The 19936-nt window shown below is 41.1% G+C and overlaps 1 protein-coding gene across 6 annotated transcripts in view; it reads right to left on the bottom strand.

Annotated features, from left to right (window-relative positions):
* usp7 (ubiquitin specific peptidase 7 (herpes virus-associated)) overlaps positions 1-19936 on the bottom strand; it is a 37899-nt gene that overhangs the window by 1862 nt on the left and 16101 nt on the right. For 3 of the 6 annotated variants that reach the window (XM_030058558.1, XM_030058564.1, XM_030058563.1), the window contains exons 13-30: positions 19757-19934; positions 19124-19268; positions 17538-17668; positions 16329-16463; positions 14753-14854; positions 14543-14648; positions 14159-14251; positions 11156-11223; positions 10789-10889; positions 9296-9449; positions 7377-7444; positions 5890-5998; positions 4684-4761; positions 4365-4465; positions 1810-1909; positions 706-825; positions 413-484; positions 63-153 (exon numbers count right to left, since the gene is read on the bottom strand). In XM_030058558.1, coding sequence (XP_029914418.1) covers positions 63-153; positions 413-484; positions 706-825; positions 1810-1909; positions 4365-4465; positions 4684-4761; positions 5890-5998; positions 7377-7444; positions 9296-9449; positions 10789-10889; positions 11156-11223; positions 14159-14251; positions 14543-14648; positions 14753-14854; positions 16329-16463; positions 17538-17668; positions 19124-19268; positions 19757-19934 — 1952 coding nt within the window. The remainder of the gene's footprint in view (positions 1-62; positions 154-412; positions 485-705; positions 826-1809; positions 1910-4364; positions 4466-4683; positions 4762-5889; positions 5999-7376; positions 7445-9295; positions 9450-10788; positions 10890-11155; positions 11224-14158; positions 14252-14542; positions 14649-14752; positions 14855-16328; positions 16464-17537; positions 17669-19123; positions 19269-19756; positions 19935-19936) is intronic. The other 3 variants (XM_030058559.1, XM_030058560.1, XM_030058561.1) reach the window with 3 other exon arrangements.

The following is a 19936-nucleotide window of genomic DNA, read 5'->3' as shown; positions in this document are numbered from 1 at the left end:
AACATATTGATGCATGTATATAGAATCTGTTTCTAGAGATTACAGTGGCGGTGACTGTGTACCTGGCTGTGGTTCAAAGTCCTTCAGGTTGACCTCGTACTCGTCTTCAGTGATGTACTGATGCCGGCCCATCATCACAATTGCAAACTTGAACTGGGAAGGCACACATGCACACACAGACACAGACACATGACTCTAGGTTACATACGGACCACCAGTGTCCAAAATGATAAAAGCTCGATGGTGGCTTAGACAGCCTAGCAGCTATACTGTGTTTATCATGCTGTCCACTTCATTCCTTCAGGTAATGTTTTTAGCTCTCACTGATACTGCAGAGTGCAGAACAGTGAAGAAAAAAAAGGGAGAATTCACTAGAATAAAGTGCTTGTAGCAGTGATGCATGATGATATACCTTCTCAAACTCTTTCTCCTGGATGTCAAGCATGGTCTGGATCCTCCTCATCACCTCCCGGAATGACTCACCCTGCAGGAGGGATGGAGGGAGGAGAGGAGATGATACAGGAAAGGAAAAAGGAAAAGGAAAAGTAAGGAAGGCAGGAGTGGACAGAGGAGCAAGGGAGGAGACAAGCAGGCAAACGAATCACACACATGAGCAAAAATAATGCCACTACATGAATGTTTACTGTCTACGAAGACCCACACACTCAATCTCTAACTCACTCTCCGTCTCTCACGCACACACACCTGTCTGATCTTGAGCAGGAAGGGGATCCCGAAGGTGCCGAAGACTTCCTTATGGAAATGTGCGACAGGAATCAGCATCTCACTGTCCTTGTCCAAGTCTACCTGGTCCACTGGAATCTCCTAGGTAAGGTAAGGTAAGGAAAAAGGGAGAAAGGGAGGGGGGATGGAGAGCAGATTGAAATGGAAAACATTACAGGTGAGATACAAAGGAGACAGGGAGAGAGAGGAGAAAAGACAGGGGTAAGTAAACCTACCAGAGAAAAGCAGGTTAAATTAACTTTTTAAAACTTAAAGGTGATGTTAGACAAGGTTAAAAAAAAAAAAAAAAAAGCACAGTGAGTTTGCTGCATTCACTTGAACCGAGAGGGCAACAGTCGAAATCCAGCTGAGGTCATTTTCAGGCTAAGCCACTGACTTGAACCTTTTACCCCAAGCAGCTGAGTATCCCTGCTGCTATAAATAGACTAATCAACAGAGGGTTCCTGTCCAAAGCTTCAACAGTCTATATGACAAGGCACGGCCTCCAGGGGCGCCCTCTGTCTTTAAATAAGTGAAAGGAAAGAAGTTCTGATCCTGACATGAACAATAAGCACCGCTTACTGACATGAAAATACTCCCATAGTGCTTTGTGAGTGAATTTGCAGAAATGGAAGTGGGCAATCAAAATGCAGCAAAAGGAATATCTGACCATGCAAAACTAAAATGTTCAGTATGAGGATAGGCCAGGTATCATTACCAGGTTTCGTACAATCATATTCCAACTGAGCTGTATTGTATACATGTGACGGATGAAGCCTCTGTTGATTTCACCAGCCAAAATTTACTTTAAAACAGTAAAACTCCTCCAAACAATGGAGAGTTATCTGGTTGAATAAACAAACTAAGCAGCCAAAGATTTAACAACATGGATGATGGCTTGTTAATTTCCTCATCCTGTTGATGATGAAGGTAGACAAAAGAAGGGAGCATAACAAAATGGAAAAGAAAGAAACTAAAAGAATAAAAAGAGGAAGCAGCAGCTGGTTCTTCTGCATGCGCATGCTCTCTCTCTTGCTTGCGTGCTTGCTTTCTCCCTCTCTCTCTCTCTCTCACACACACACGTACCTCTATTCTGAAGGTGCGGCTGGCAGCCGGAGATAAACATTCTAGCAGCTCGTCCTCCTGGTGCACCCCGATGATTTTATAGCTTACTATCTCTAACAGCCTGGGGGAGAAAGGAAGAGAGAGGAGAGAGAAGAGTGGGGGAGAGAATTGAGGGAGTGTGGAATATGAAAAAAAGAAGAATGAAGGAGGGGGAGATGGAGAGAGGGGAAAGGCGGTCAGACAGGGAGAGAGAGAGCAGGATGGGGAAAACAGACAGGTTGGGGGAGTAGAGGAGGATTAATGCCAAACTTTATTTCTGTCGCAGCTTTGTAAAAAGTTTGCAAAACAAGCCTGCAACAGAGCATGCAAAGACATAAATACAAGGATTACATAAGACAATTAATATACACAAGAATTATGTTACAGTTTATACAAATGGGTTTTATGAAGTGGGTAGAGTCCCCTGAAATGACAAGTGAAAAAATGCCAACATTTTTACCTCTTGTATATCATGCTGAACCAGGTGACAAAAATAAAAATCACAATTAAAACTATACAAATTTTGTAACTATCCTGCTGGTCCAAAGAGGCTTGTAATGATTCCGATATCTTCCTACCCATTATAGCTGATACAGATACAGATATGAATTATGCGGTGCAGCTGTCTGGTATCAGATGTGGGCTTGTGCTGCACAGTTGGCAGGTGCTTCAGTCTCCATCAAGACTAATACAGTCAGCCAGCTGTATTATCTTTTTTTTTTTTTTTTTTTTTTTTTACACAGGAGAGAAAATATCTCCAAAGCATTTTCATATTTTCAGTAACATATCATTTGGAATTTGTCTGACTGTAATGTTATTTGTGTTGAAACAAAATCTTATGTTGTTTCAGTGAGTTAGATAATGATATCTCAAATGCTAGCCTAGGTCATTTGGCGTTTTTGTATTTTAGTAGTTGCAAAATGACAACATCCCAGCTACACTTATAATTTTATTATTGTTAATATAAGAGCAGATACCTCCTTTTGTTTAGTCAAGTTGTCTTACAATGTTATGGTTCATTACTGAGTTATCAGTGAAGTTAAAATAACGTTAGCTGCTCAGGGCTCATGTTGCCATGGTGACAGTAAACATGAAAGCAGGGTGCAGGAATGACTATATTGTAATCAGGACTGGAGATATAGTGTAAGTACACTGGAATTTGTGTTTTAAGCATAGAGCAAAGAAACACACCAACACACACGAACGAACACACACACACACACACACACACACACACACACACACACACACACACACACATACACACACACACACACACACACAGGCCACGTTTCCAATACAGATATTGTTTTTGAAGGTGATGCACACAGTCTGCAGATACATTGTGTACTCCTGCATTTGAACACTCCCTCTCCATTTTGTGTTGTGAATGGGTCATTATCTATCAGGACATAGAGCAAATTCAGAAACTAAGGTCCAATTTGAATGGGGCGTCTGAATGACTGACTAAATAAAAGCTCCTTGACACGTTCCACTATGCAGGGGGACGTGTCAAACTGAGACTGCTGGGTCATTCTTAGTCTCAAGTGTTCAACAAGAAACTTAAGGAAGTTTATTGTTTGAGAACCTCAGGCTGCCCTCTGGCTTGACGCAAGTTCAGAGAGGTCAGAAATGTAGCTAGAAGCTGTGCCGTGCTGTGCTTTAGGCAGTAAAATTTAAAATCTATTTTAAATTTAATAAGCAACCTCAGCAGGGAGGTTAAAACACGATGTGATCTCTCTGTGTGGCACTGAATGAAGAACACATTCAACTTATTGATTCCTGATCAATTTTGTGTGTGGAAAAAAACATAGGGCTACACAGGTTTTCTGTGTCAACACAACTGAAAATATGCAGGAGGAGCCTCCATATTCTCCCATCTCCTGGAATTTGAAAACCCTCTGGCAAACCACCCCTTTTTTTGGTAACTGAGAGAAGGACAGATGTGGAGGTATTACCTGCATATTTTCCTGATCCTTTTTTCTGACTAACCCAGAGAAGGTAAAATACGGAGGCACTGCTGTCCTATCTCCCCTTCTCCGGTGCTCAGACTTAGGATAAAAGCCTCCATGCTGGCATTGATAGGAGCTGACAAGCTTGGAGGCGTACAGTTCAGATTTTCAGAGACGTACGATTCTGGTTCTCAACTGGAACCAGTTCTCAATTCCCATCCCTACTTAAGAGTCTGTTCCAAATCAGAGGCTAGAATAAAGATTCAGACGCAGGTTTGTGAGCCAGTGCTTGGTTTACTCCAAGGCTGGCTTGGGACAAGCTGAACGGGCAAGTCTGTTAACCCCCAAAAGTGCCTCAGTGTGCCTCCAGTCTGTCGGGTGTGAAACTGAAAATCAATATGAAGTAGGGCATCTGCTGAAAAATAGCAGTTAAGTTTTCACATTGACCTGTAAAGAATGGCGAAGTTTTCAACATTTCCATTCCTCAAAATGCTATAACTCCAATGAACCAAGGTAAAACAGCAATACTGTGACTTTTGTGAGACAATGATCCACACATACAAACACACACTAAGTGGTGGTTACCTCAGCTTCTCAGAGCCTTTGTCAGAGAGCTCGACTGCTTTTTTACATTCGTCCAGCAGGTCCCGAACACAGCCGTGCTTGTCAGGATAGAGGGTGATCTCCTGCAAAGCGCACACACACACACATAAAGAGTTGATTCTCTGCTTGAATTACATTTGTTGTGTTCCATTTTAGTATGTCTGAACGTGTGAGTGTGTGAAACAGCATGTGAGAAAAGTGTGTGAGAGAGTCGGAGCGCCTGGGTGAGACATAACATGTCTCACCCAGCTATGTATGTGCTATGTATATACTGTATGTGTTTGGTTTGTGTGTGTGTTACCTCCTCTCTGAACTGACTGTTGAGCCATATGGACTTGAAACTCCTCCTGTTCTCAAAGTCTGTGATCTTCATTTTCAACTGGGGATGGCAGGAGAGAGGAGAAGACAAAAAAAAACATATAATAGAACAGTTAGAACAGTCTAATAAGTTCAGAAAATGTCATTAGTTTACTGTAATACAGCCTTTATGACCAGGAAAAGCCAACACTTTTATCAACATTACGATATCCAAAATCCCAGATGATATCAGTAGAACTGTTCTATTTCCCAGACCTAATATAAACACATTTGCAGCAAAGGCATCAGCTGTAATAAAGATATGTACTGGAGCCTTGATATTTCACAGTTGAAGTATCTTTGTCTCCAAGTAGTTTTTATTGCAATATGAACATACACAGTGATACGGCTACATATTTTGTCCTAAATCTGTTCTCCCTCACAGTAAATAAATAGCATGTTAACTGCAATAGGCTTGACTGACTGTCACTGACACGATGCACAGAACAGGAGATGCTGCCTCACGAGCTGAGGCCTGTGGAAAATGTGGACCCTGCAGCTCACTAATCAGCAGCATTGTTAAAATTTAATTGTTTTAGAAAAGCCCCCAGGCGATGCTAACACAATCTGCTGCCTTGCTGCGGGGCACAAGCTGCTTGCCTGACAGAGCCTTCTGATGTGCAAGACAAGACCAGTAACAGTCAAAGCATGCTACAATGTTCAGGGTACAAGAAGTGTCTTTGGCAGGACTGGTGACAGAGACGAACGGTACAATTTAAAAAAAAAAAAAGAAAAAGAAAAAGAAAAGAAAAAGAACAAGTGAATATATGAATGAAAGAACGGCTTGGAAGCAAAACTAAAACAATGACATTTATGATCAAAAGAAAAAACATGGGTTATAGAGGTGCAGAAAAACAATGAATGGATAGAAAGAGAAACCTGAATGCAGAAAGATGACAACCAAAGGCAGAACGAAAAGAAGAAAGAAAAGACGATGGACCCAAAGAAAAACAAACAACAGTAAACAAGTCATACTCCTCACTGCCAACCAGTAACAAATGTGCTGCCTTGTTTTGAAGCTGTAATTGCAGCTTCCTTCCTTGGGCCAAACTGTGATGTTGAAATTGCCAATAAGAAGACAGACAGATGGAGACAGTCAAAAGAGGGAAAAAAACACAACAACCAAATAACCAGATTTGCATTTTCCTACCTGCTGGTAGTAGAGTTTCTTGGGCTGCCGAGGCTTGAAGAACTGCAGCAGGTCCCGCAGCGTTCCCTCATAGTTGTGTCTGAGAGGATTCCCTGGACCGTCCCTGTACCTGGCCACCACACCACCAGGCAGGGGGGACGACAGGAGGAGGAGGAGGAGGAGGAAGGTGAGAGCAGGAGAAAAGAATTAGAGGTGGAGGAGAAAAAGAGAGGAGAGCGGGGCAGGAGGAAACAGACCAGAGGTGATGAGGAAAGGGGAGAGAAAAGGAGGAACGAGTAGGTCAGGAGGAGAGAGCGGATGAGGGGAGGGTGGGAAAGAGAGGAGAGGAGAGGTGAGGGAGGAAGAGGAGCGAGGGGGAGGAGTCAGAGGAGAACAACAGAGACAGATGGGGGGGCAGATTACACAACATTTCCACTGAAACTGCATGTAATATCATGAGTGGAAAAACAGTGGAGTCAAGTGTATAAATTTGATTGTACATGTCAAACGAGGCTGAAACATTCTCACAGTAAATTATTGCAGTCATTAATTGTTTCAGGCGTAAACTGTCAGTTATGATATCGCTGCTGCAGCTTAGCTTACATTAGCTTTAGCACTGTGCTCATACCTACTAGGAGCTTTTTAGTGCTTTGCCTCAGCGTTCAGGATATTTTCACAACATATTATCTTAAGCTATGTCACCAATGCAAATTTACATTTAAATGACTGTATTTCTGCAGTGTAATGAGTAAAACAACCTTTGCAACAAGGGGTTTTATAGCAACCTCCATGCCTCAACTGAAAAAAGCTGGTTTCCAGGAAATAAAAATATTCTCAATTGTTTTCCCGTTTCAGGTTCCTCACTTGATTTGTCTTTATTAAACCTGTCTCTGATTTCATTTTTTCCCAAATCAAGCCAGGCAGACAAAAACAGTGTAAGAGTAGAATGCAGCTATTTAGCCTTTTAAATAAAACCAAAATAAAATAGTAACTTGTGACTTCACTTTCGTTTTTTTTTTTTTTTTTTTTTTTTTCATTTTTAAAGTTATGTCACAGCAACACGACAAACATTTTCCAAGTAAACATGCTTTATATTCATTAAGGAACTTTGTTTTACTCAAAAATACATTGCAACAACTTGTTGAGAACAAGTTTTATGTTAAAAATCTGATCCGAAGTACTTTTTTATTCTGGCCTGCTGGACATGCTGAGTGAGGCTGTGCAGCTGTAGTAAGCCATCATTACTACAGTCCCACAGTTCTGTATTTCAGTCTTTGTTTCCCCGGTTTGCTGCAGGGCTCATCTTCCGAGCTGCAGCGTGCATCCGTTGTTTTCAAAGTACAACAGAAATTGAAGAAGACAGTAGGCCTGATAATCTGACAGCTGACAATTTGACAGCTGCCAACATCAATGACCATGTCTAATACTTGTTGCAGCCCAGTGTGTGTGTGTGTGTGTGTGTGTGTGTGCGTGCGTGTGTGTGTGTTTGTATGAGACAGGCCTCCTACCCCTGTGACTTGAAGAACTGCAGCAGCATGGGGTCCGTGTTCAACCTCTGTGCTACTGTCTTGGCCACCTGACAGACAAAAAGAGACAGACATGGATCATTGTCAGGCTGATCAGTTTTCATTTGCTTTTAACGACTGAAAACAGTGTTAACTTTGTTGCCTAAAACTATGACAAAATCTATTTATCAACCACTCTTTTTCCAGGACCAAGCCAAGACACAAACTAAACCAAATGAATCTTCATTGACAAAAATGAGGAAATACCAGGACAGACAATAGACCAATGAAAAACAGCTCCTGACCTCAGTTTTTATGCCAACAGATATATCGGCAAATTTTACTTTTGATATTAAGTACAGTATAAAAACAAAAGCTAGAAACAAGTTACAAGAACCAATAATGAAGAATTCAGATCAATCTATGTATAAAGGCCACTAACCAATAATTTTATGAGGAATTTAGTGAAAATGTGAAAAATGGTATCAGTAGAATTAAATTAAAACTTTGAGTTTCATTGACTAAAACCACTAGAATTAGGCTAAAACTAACAAAATCCAAATGACTAAACTGCGACTAAACTAAAACACATTTCAGTCAAAAGACTAAGACTAAAACTAAATCAAATTTGGCTGTCAAAATTAACACTGATTGAAACATCAACAAAGGTATTATATGAACAACTGCAATCAGGAAAATCCGGAAATTGTATTGGAAAGAGATTCAATAATATTTGTCGTGAAGGAGGGGAAGAAAAGAAAAGCTGCTTGGGAAGGTGATTTCATCTGTGCCTCGTCTCTCCACACATTCAAGGTTGTGTGTGCTCTCAGGCAGTGTGTCCTCTGGGAAAGTGCACTCATAATGCCAACTTCTTATTCTCGTTACTTTCAATAGAAACACCCAGCAGCGCTGAGAGCTGGGTGCGTTTTAGTGCTTAGAGCAACGAGTGCCACGTGTCAGTTTAAGATATTTGAAACTCTGACTAAACAGTGTTGTGCTTTCAACTGGTTTTGAGTAGATGAAGAGAAAGAATGACAAAACAGGAGCCATGACAAACATGTCCCACAGGTGTCTGTTTAATGCTGCCTTTTTTATTTATTTTATTTAACCTTTATTTAACCAGGCAAATCATTAAGAACAAGTTCTTATTTACAATGATGGCCTGTCAAGAGGCATAAACCTCTTGGGGGAGGGTGGGGGTGGCGGGGCTGTTTCAAGAATCATAACAAAACGTAAATAAATAAGTAAAATCAATCAATCAATCAATCAATGGAAACCATGGTGAAGAGGGGTTTAGTCTTTAGACCTATGCTGGTCCTATTTTCACTTTCAGTGAATAACTGTGATCCTATCCGTCCATCATAAATATTAATTGCAATATTGATGTTTAAATGGTTCCTGATGTCCCAGTATGATGATTAATTTACTAAAAATGTATTGGTCAAAAACATAGCAAACCATGCGTTAAAACATACATGATTTGGACTGTTCCTTTGCGTCAGCACACACTTACAAGTGGAAAAAGAAAGAAGAAAAAAGTGGAAAAAAGAATGAAGGAAAAAAAGCTGGAAATTTCCTGAGTCACAGTATCTCCATCACTGTGCCAGCACTGTTACAGTAAAGGACTACAGTCATCCATCAGCAGTTAAAACATCAAAAGAGACAAAAAAAGAAAAGAAAAAAAAGACAGTGACAGAAACACATTTGTAGGATAAATGATGACAGGTTCTGTTCAGTCTCAGCAGCTCTCACATCTGCTGAAAGGAAGCTTGGGACACTTTCCCACTACTAGGCAATTCCAGCAAGACTTCACTTCCCCAATGTTATTTTTCTTTTACATTCATCTTCACATTTCAAGCATGCTCTTTAACTATGCTTGACAGATGGACAGACATGAATTTAGCAATATTTGCTGCTCCTACCTGAAAGTAGTTCATGCGGTTGGAGAGTGTGACCACAAAGCCAGGGTCGTTGTGTATGGTCTTATCGCAGAAGATGACGTCCACTCGGTGGTAGAGATCCCGGAAATAATCCTTGGCCGTAGGCAGCTCACTGCTGTCATTCTCTGGGTCGTCCCTGTTGGGAGGGAGGGAATAAGGGAGCAAAGAGGAAGATCAGAGGATGGAGGGAAGGAGGTGTGCAGGGAAGTGGAGGTGGGAGGATGGAAAAGGGGAGATATATAAGAATAGATGTTGGACAGACGATGGTAGAAAGGGGAGTGAAGAAAGATGAAGAAAGCCAAGGCGGGTAGGGGAGAAAGGAAAAAGAAGCGATGAAGGAGGGAGGGATTTAGAGGAATCAAGGTTTAGAAAAGGTGTGGGAGGGAGAAAAAGAAAAAGAATAAGAAAATTTAGAAGGAACAAGAATTTTTACTTCATAGTTGCACATCTCCACCAACCTGTCAAGTTGCAGTTTATATCCATGTCTGGCCCACAGTCATAATATTTTTTTAGTGTTTGTAGACATTGAAGGAATTTATTGAAAGGTATTAAGCATATTTTTTTGCCAAAATGTAAGTCACTATATTGACATGTATGTGAGAAACATGCGGTCTTCACCTTGAGACTATATTAAGAGTACAGAAGGTTGACAGAGAGCTTCATCATAATGATAATCACTTGAAGCTCAATATCAGCAAAACCAATGAGCTTGTGGTGGATCACTAGAGGCTCCCTGTTCTGACTGTCATCCACAGAGATGAAGTGAGGAGGGTGGATTATATTACTTCACCATTTTATCTTACTAGACATTTGTGTGAAACTTTGTCATAATTAGTGTATGAATTCTCAAGTCATGGCCAAAAACATGTTCTGTGAGGTCACAGTGACCTTGACCTTTGACCACCAAATTCAAATCAGTTCATACTTGAGTCCAAATGGACTTCTGCCAAATTTGAAGAAATGGTCTCAAGCTGTTCCTGAGATACTGCATTCACAAGAATGGGACAGATGTACGGACAGACAGCCTGAAAACGTAATGCGTCTGGAGGAATAAAAACAGTTTCTGACAAATCCTCTTCATTCAAAAAGTTTCACAATGAAAGTCCCTCAACTTGATCATCTTGCACTACACCAACCACACTTGTTACAGTCCCCTCCCCCCTCTCTAGTTTCAATTATTTCTCTGTTATTTCATCAGAAACACAAAATAGTCCAGAGACAGGAGCCAGACGTGTCACTCCTCTGTTTCTCCCAGTCTGCCACATCTCGCTCTTTCAAATTCAAACCCAAAGCCTTAATGGCAGGACAAGACAATTTCCAAGAAAACAATAAATCAAGCAACGAAGAAATTTTAAGAAATTAAATCAAAATGTAACAGGAGATAGTGTGCAAAAGCAACTCATTCAGACAGCTTTGAAATATACAGTAAGATTTTATAATCTACAACATATAAGCACTCTCTCTCTCTCTCTTACTTCTGGAAGACAATGATGTCCCCGTCCATGAGCTCGTCCAGAGCCTTGTCCAAAGAGACATCATAGTCCTGTATCCGCTCTGTTAGGTTGGGCTTTACTTCCTGCAACACACAAGGCATCATGGGAAATCATCTGCTGTATCACTACAACAGAAGCTGCTTGGTGTGTGAAGAGTGTCTGGAGTGTGTGTGAGAGAGAGCAGAGTGTGCAAGGAAAATTGCAAATGAGAGAGACTGTATGAAAAAGCAAGAGTCAGAACAGGCGAGAGAGGAGTTTGAACAACAGAGACAGAAACAGCAAAGAGCGAGTGTGTGTGTGTGTGTGTGTGTGTCTGTGTATGAATGCAAGATTGAAATAATCAAGTTACCTCATAGAGGATAAGGCTAGTTTCCTGCTGAAACCCTGCTCTCTCACACATGACCGGCAACAGGTCTCCTGGACAGGGGGAGAAAGAAGAGCAGAAAAAAATGTTTATGTGAAAACTCGATTTACTCAAGCACAGGTGAGGCACAGAGCTTGGGAATAAACATCACTTTGTAGCCCCGCTGCCTCCCCTCCCCTCGTAATTAACAGTAGAATCTTAAAGAAAAAATAATATATATTAAAATAACAACAAGAGAAATAATGGAAATAAAATTATAGTAGGAGAGCCAGTATTGATGAATGAGGTATAGCTGCTTGTGCCGTGATAAGCATCATCAGGAGGGGGCAAAATGATTCTTTGTCAGAAAGAGATTGAGGTCTTTTTACATATTGGAGCAGAAGTTGCCATATTTTGTCAAATTTGGTGCTTGAACCACTGAAGGTGCAGCAGTGAAGCTTGAGCCTGTTCACACCTATCATGAGCAGAGTCTATGTTAGGATATATTTTAGGTAACTTCAGTTTAGTCCAGTAGACATGATGGACTAATTTACACTGGATAACTGCATGTTTCGCAAAAATAGAGGAATGTATACGATCTAAAATCATATTCCATATTTACATCTGTGAATTTACTGCTCAGATCATCTTCTAATTGTTGTTTTTTTGTGGTCTGTGGACACTTTGAGGGAATGAATGTGATGATACAGCCGTGTAATCGTTTTCTTAAAAAGGGTCAAGATTTTAAAAATGTATCAAAGGGTGTGGGTTGGGGAAAGGATGGAAACTAGGGATTCAGGTCTCTGGCAAAGAGTGAATTTCTGGACTAATTGTTCAAAGGATGCAAATATATTATTTATGTAGGAATTGTGCAGTGTAGTGATAACCCAAATTGTACCATGTCGAGAATGTTCTCTATAGTACCTGTGGGAAAGAGATGGTTTTTGGTTTGTGAGATAGAGACAGGAAGCATTTCAAATCCTAGTGTCATCTAAACTGTTTCCAAATTTGGAGGGAGTTTGCTATAGTATTTTTTGCATAGCAGGCAATACTCAAGTTTAGGAGTGAGTGTTATAGGGAAAACAGAGAAGTTAGGATGCATGATAATGACTCCAACTTTAACTACTCTGGAGGTGAAGTTAGGTCGTTTGAAGAGATCCAGAATTATAGTGTTTTATTATCAAATGCCAAAAAATAAAACCGAAAATTTGGATGTTTAGGCTGCTGTGTAATTACCTTCCAAAGCATTGGTGGCTTCTTATTCTAAATAAAATTGATGAGTATTCTGTCTGATAAAAAATTATTTTGGTATTAAAATTGGAGTAGAATGGAACAGGTGTAAAAGGGCTGTGTAGTCATTTTGATTGAAATGATCTGTGCAGTTCCGAATTAGGGAAATACAGACCACAATTCAAGGTCTTACCAAAGCTAAGATAGCTATAGCTGAGGCACCTCCCCAAATCAGGTGCATGCTACCTAGACCCATATTTCACCCTTCTTCCTTGTACTTCTAATGGCAGCACAAACCACCAATTGCTGTCCACTGCAGCAAAGTTTTAATGATAACAAAATTTGATTTGTGTGTGCATGCACATCAGCTTGCTGAAACCTTGTTTTTGTGATTCAAGTTTCTTCTTCACCCGGGGGGCTTGCAGCCATGGGTTTCAGTTCCTTGTTAACAGAGTCCATGGCTGATGCCAAGTCTTGGAACCTGTGAGTTGCTCTACAAGGTGGGATGATCCTCAACACTGCAGGGTAAAATACAGTCCAAACTTGATCCTCGGGATTGAGCAAAGTTGATGCCTGACATTACCAAATCCAACTCAGCTTGTATAGTTTGTGGAGAGCAATTGTATCTTGCCTGGGTACATGAGTGGGGAGAGCTCCTCTAAGGTCTGCAGGGTCTGATTGTGAATGTGGTAGTATTGGACATGATTAACAGCTGACCTGGGAGGTGTGCCGTATTTGGGTTTAGCTCAGAGGGATCTATGTGCCCAGTGTAGTAATCGCTCGTCTCTCAGCTGAAGGAACTCTCGTAGTGATCTGGCTATGAATTCCATGGGCCTACTTTGGGCCTTCTGCGCCCCCCGGTAGTCCGACTAGTCGAACATTGTTCCTCCTCTGTCTCCCTTCCATCCTCACATTTCGCACTTAGCATGCTGACTGGTCTGCGAGTGTTTTGAGAGAAACTTCACATGTGCTTATGCTGTCACTGTGCGTAGCAAGAGTGTGTGAGATCATCCAAAGTTTTGTCATGATCATCAATTCTCTTGTAGATGGTTTGCATGGACAAATTTCTGTATGGAGGGCGTTCACTGTCTCTTGGAACTGGTGGCAGCTTGAATGATTCTTGTCCACGCAGGAGGTCTCCACTAAGGATGCAGCAGACTGTTGTTGTGAGGCTTTGGGGTGGCCTCCAGGAGAGGTGTCAGATTTATTGCTTTTTGATTTCAAAAGTCCATTTTTCAAGCCAGCAGCGCAGTCAAAGTATGCGTGGCTGCAAAGCACTGACAAACCATTCCATTGGTAAAACTGTGCAAAATATAAATTGTTGAGTTTGTGACCAATGGTGAAGTGCTGCTACATGTTCCTGCACCCTCTTGCCAACCTCTTGATGTTATTACTGACAATGCTTCCATGATGAACTCCATTTTTATCAAAATCTTCCGTTCTGATGATGTGTAGCATTGTCTGAAAAATCGTGGGCAAGCAGCAAATCCCGAGTTTCCAAGTAGTAAATACAACTAGGGAGAAGACATGTATGGTTTTTCCAAAATAGGTAGTTACCACACAAAAAATGGAATACTGATCCAGATGCACTGCCACCAATGAACTGATAAAGGCATATCTTGTGTTTGGCATGAGTGTATACTCTTGTAAACAGTGTAACATGTTAAGTCATATGCAGTTCACACACAGACCTACTATCTAGTATTCTTCATTAATGGTGGAAGTCAATAATAATAATAATAATAATAATACTGGCACTTAAACCAGACTACCACTTACGTATTTTGCAGGATATAGGTGTGTAGATATGTCCACAATAATTTAAGCTTCTGGTTTTGGGATCATACATCTTCAAGAACAACATAACGTCATCTGAAAAGGTAAGAGAAAGTCACAAAAAAAATTTAAAAAGTGCTAAGCAACATTATTGTAAGTTTCAATAATGATATGGTAACTGTTTTAAGAGGCAAACTGGGAAAATAACTGAGGGTCTTTTAACTCCTGTCCCAGCACATATCCGATAGCTTTTATGAATTGTTTATGATAACAGTTCTTTAGTAACTCCTCCTGGTGCCACCAAGGCACACTGACAAACTGTGTGAAATAGGATGAGATGTGTTAAAACACACAAAGCTGGACAAGGTTTGGGTGTGTGAAACTCACGGTCTTTGTCGAACTTGGGTAACGTGGCCCCGCTGGCAGCCATCTCTGGATCCACCGTCTCCAGAAATATTGTCCAGGGGTTCTCATTGTCGCTCAAGTCAATCATCTGATACATACAGAAACATGTCAGAAAAGGTCTTGCAATGTCCTGCGTCACTGATAAAATGCCCGACAGGTTTCCAGGCTAGAATACACACGCTAGAAACTTACCGACTTGTTGCAGTCGGCCTCGTAGTCGAGCATGGCGGGCCGCTTGGTTCCGTTGCTCCGGGCCTGCATGGGCCACAGCCTCATCTGGTCCTGTGGGAAACCCTGCAGCACATCAATAACACACACACACTCAGACTGGGCCACACACACACTGAGGACACACTCGTGCTGGGTCATTCACTCATTACACCTCAGACACACCCACTGCATCACTGCGTTGTGTCTCACAAAGCTTACGTTGGTAGTGTTGGGTCTCACTGGAAAACAGTCTCATCAATCTCACTAGATCCTAAAGAGCTTTAACACCTGACATTTATTTCAACTGACCTGAATTCTGTCTGCTGACCACAAATCATGAAATCACTGACCACACAAGATGTTTGTAATAAAAACTTTCACACACTTTTGATGTAAACTCCCAAGGGCTATAATTAACAAGTTTAAACATGTAGCTGATGATTCATTTTTCCTTTTTGACAAGTACCACTTTGTGCAAAAATTATGTTCCCATCCTAGTTCACTTGCATTTGGTTGAGTGAGAAATCCATCTGTACCTAAACAAAACTGCGACAATGTAATAACTTGAGGGCTGATTCATACTGAAACTCAAGCCAATCAGGTATGAGAATACCACTGGAAAGCATAATTACTACTAATGAAAGTAATGCAAATTGGGGACGCCGATATTATATAATAAAAATGAGCAGCTGCCAAATAGCTATCACAACTCTAGAATATATTCATACTTCTGGTCTGATTTATGACTTTGAATTTGGTAGACATGCAGAAACATCTGTGCCTTATATGCCTGTATGTAGGTGCATGTAGTCAAAGTAGCAGATCAGAGGAAGAGAAGGCAAGAGCTGGCAAACTTTAACTTCACATAAACTAATTCCAAGAAGAGAAAAATATAAATTGTCCAAAACACAATATAAAAACAAAAAAATAGTTAAGAGCTGACAAAAAAGTGCTAAGAGCTGACAAGAGTGACTGATGGGATAAATATTTTCCTTCATTTGTTGCAAACGATGGATAAGTCCATACTGCTTCTGCCACAACACGTGACGAAGCTACATAGCAATGCATTATAACGATGCAGTCAGTGTGTCCAGGACCTTAGGGCACACACTCACACACAGTCATACCAGGTCACACACATGCTTCAAACTGACAAACACTTTGAGCTTTACAGCAGTCACAAGAATATGCATTCAAGTGCATATATACACACACGCTCTCAGTAGCTCACTAGACGACTACCAGGCAGGTCCTTGGGATGACAAATGCCTTGTGTTGATGAGATTAAGACACAAAGAAGGCAGAAGGCATGACAGTGGTAAAGAGCATGAACTGAGATGACAGACTGATGCTATTAGAGAAGGATGGGCACAAAGGAGAGGAACTGAGATAAACTGAGGAGAAATGAAGGATGGGAGGAGAAGAAGAAGAGGGAAAGGAAAAATAAGATGGTTTGAAAGGTGAGGATTTTGGGGGGGGGGGGGGGTCATTGTAGTGATGTGAGAAAAGAAAGTGTGTGTATAGGAAGACCCACACACACACTCCACGTGTTCCTCACCATGGTCTGGGAGAGGTTCTGGACGAACTCTTGCAGCGTGGAACTCTTCAGTACTTTGAAGACTGTGTACTTCACCTTCTCCTCGTCATACATGTCGTTGCCCTGATGACCACAGAACTGGTCCTCTGTCACCATCTGTCCAGAGAGAGACAGAGACAGAGCGAGAGCGAGAGAGAAACTCTGAGTTAGTTAAAGAAAAAGCAGCAAGGACACAAAATGAACTAAACTTGGCAGAAAGAAGACTCTGAAAAAGGAGGAACAAACAATAAAGTGAGAGATTCCCGACAAAGAAAACATTTGTCTTCAGACCCTATCTGTGTAATATTAGAATCAAAATGGTCCATCAGTTTCAAGTTTCCTATCTGCAAAGCATTGTTAGAACCAAAATGGAAGTGCAGTTTTCAGTTTCCTACTGTTGATTTGTATCTGTAAAACTATTAGAACCAAAATGGCAGATCAGTTTCCTCCTGCACACCTACAAGTTGAAGCTCTGGTCAGTGAGACACATTACTTCCCAGTTTCTTATGATTTCAATTTCAAAATGACATACTTTTCCCAGTCCTTGATTTCTTGACCAGCGTTCAGCATAAAATTACATGCTGAACAATATGATGGTCAACAAGACCACATCATACAGCTAACCCTTTTCACAACAACAGATTTAACAATCTACTGATGTAGAAGCTATAGAGTATCTGCCATGCATGTCAGTGCTGAACTTTTTAAGGCCTTAATTAGATAAATGTGATTTTCCAGGTTTCCAGACCTGGACATTTGTAACTCTGGATGTAACACATGTAAGATGTATAGACAGACTAACCACTTCCTGACAAACAGTTGCTGACAACATTCCCACCAAAATGACTGCTCAGTTTCATGCACCAGCCTGCCTGAAAATGTGGAACTCCAAGAAAACATAACACTATATTGCCTTAAAGGGCTCTCGAAAAAAATGTCAATTTAATAAAAACTAGACAAAGCAATGACTACGTAACTATGCGATGACTAGTAAATCTGATATCTCTGGTATCAGTTCAGTAAGTGATGTTTTGAAAGCCAAATTCATTTTTCTCATTTCCAAGAGCACTTGAATTCAATCACCTCAAAGATTTTTTTTTTTTTTTTTTTTTTTACAACTTCCCTTCTCATTTACGATAAAGAGTGCCATAAGTCAGTGTTAGCATCAAAATGGCGGGCCAGTTTCCCTACCTGGACCTGCATGTAGAGGTGAGCTTCCTGGCGCTCCTTCCTCTTCTGTGCCTCCACCCTCTTCTCCTCCTGCAGACGCTCCACCAGCTGCTGGGGAATGTCCACGTCTGTTACTGGCTGCAGCACCTCGCCTGGGACACACAGGGAGGCATAGGTGAGAACGGTGGGATGGACAAGGTGAAGTGTGATGTTTTTTGTGTTTACCATAGTTACCAGTAACAGTACCGGAACTTCTGATGATGCTTGGTTACTTAGTAGCATGGCTGGTAGGGCAAAACAACCTATTCCAACCCTCACAGCACATTAGCGAATTTTCAAATCAAAACAGTGTTTTTTACTTTTTCAAAGTGTGTACCTTTAAATATTTGGCGGTCTCTGATGTGAAATTGAAAAATAAGATGATCCTTATTATGAACATAAAGAAAAAAATGCAAGTAGATATTGATGCAGGTAACCAGTACATACTGACGCAGTGGTTGGTATAGAGTGACAGACTCAGACTAATGCTTTAAGTCTATCTTAATAGTCATTTTTTGACAGTGTATAAGAATTTCAGCAATTAGAGAATTCCACATCCATATCATAATGTGTAACTGGGATTTAAATTTTTCCAGATGAGCACATTTCACTACATGGGGTCAGAGTGTTGGAGTGATGAGCTCCATCTAACATTCTGTCTCTCTGACTTGGTGTTGCATTATGGTAAACAGACACAATGTGCTTTCACACTCCCATCTTCAACCCAGAGCAACAGCATGATAAGGGCACAAACAGTTTCGCATTCATTTGCAGCCCAGGGCAGAAACATTCACCTCAGGGCGACTTCAAACCTCCTTCGGTACAGGGCTTAAAATTTTCACACCAGGGAGAGGTGATTTTCCTGAGCTGAAAAATGTAGGAGCGAGCTCATCCCATATTGGCAGCATTCAGAGGAGGAGCTTGCAACAATTGATGTTACCATAGCAACAAATAAACTAGTATTCTCCCAGGATAATAGTATTAATTGGTGTTCCAGAGGTCTTCTTCACAAGAAACTGAATAGACAGAAATGAGCATTTGTGTCGTCACTATTGAATCTAAGTTATATACGATCGAATATACGATCACTCAAATAGGCTTTTTACTGATAAGATAGGCCCACTGTTTTTGGGTTACTATGGTTATACTGTTCTGAAGAATCCAGATAATATAGTCAGGGCTGTTATAGCCCAAAATATTATCACAATAAAACTGACTGCATCAGTCAATGTCAATCATTATATGGATGCATATATTACATCACAGTTAAAGGCTACTTTTTGCTTCTGAGTGAAACCTGGAGAAACGAGATTATGCATTATTCTCCTTTAGCCAACCAAAACATTATAGTGTAGTTCCTATATGTGGTGTGTGTCTCCTTGTTCATAATTTAATTTTAGACATTTTAAGGAAAATATATTGTGATAATTATTATTGTTTTATTACCCAGTGCATACATCTGCAAAACAAGCAAAATACATGACAAAAGAAGCACAGGGGTCGTCAGGTCAGGGTGAACTGCCCCAGGTTGACAAGTGTGAACATGCTTTAAGTTGTGCATTACTTACTGAGCTTTGACTCTCGGATGTAGACCAACATGTAAGCGTTGGTGCAGTGACGCACTGAGAGATCGTCATCGTGGCCGCCATAGTTGTGCTCTATGGCCTCCTCCTTGGTGCACCGCGACACCACGTCATCATCAAACTTACACCACTGGTGGGAGGGAGGAAGAGGAAGATGCGGAGAAGGAGGGAGCGAGGACAGGGAAGTGTAATGGGCAGTGCGGGGGAGAAAAATAATGGGAGGGTTGGGAGAGGGCAGGATGATAAATAGGGAGGGATTTCCATAAAGAGAGAGGGAGAAAAGCACAGAGGACTTAAGACAACCATTCATGTCTGTTCATAAAGCTAATCATCAGTATTTTTAGCACTCTGACATGCTGACGTATTCAGTCTGCATATGCTTTAACAGTACCAACTCCATCTGAAGTGCAGGATTCATATCAGTATTAACATTAATCAGCGTTGTTCTCATCAGTCATTTATGATTTATTTCCCACCATAATTACAACCACCTGAACTCAAAAAGCTTAACACTAGTACTACTCTTTCTCAAAATTAAGACGACAACATCCCCTGTCAGTGCCAAGAGCCCACACAAAATTTTTGGTGTAAAAAGGTGAATAAAAAGGTTGTTCTCACTATTGGCTCCTTGACACTCACTTTGCCGTCTCCTTTGGGGTTAAGATAGACGACGTAGTGACCGCCGTGGTTGTCGCCGCTGTGCACCAGCACCGCATGCAGGATGTAGTTGGCTGGGTCCTTGGAGTCCGGCTTTTGGAGGAATTCATCCAGTGGGAGCTGCTCCGGGAACTCAAACCT

This window comes from Myripristis murdjan, chromosome 8 (assembly GCF_902150065.1).
Source record: "Myripristis murdjan chromosome 8, fMyrMur1.1, whole genome shotgun sequence".
NCBI lineage: Eukaryota > Metazoa > Chordata > Actinopteri > Holocentriformes > Holocentridae > Myripristis > Myripristis murdjan.
The sequence above is the reverse complement of the archived record's forward strand: the minus strand, read 5'-3'. Positions and strand labels throughout refer to the sequence as shown.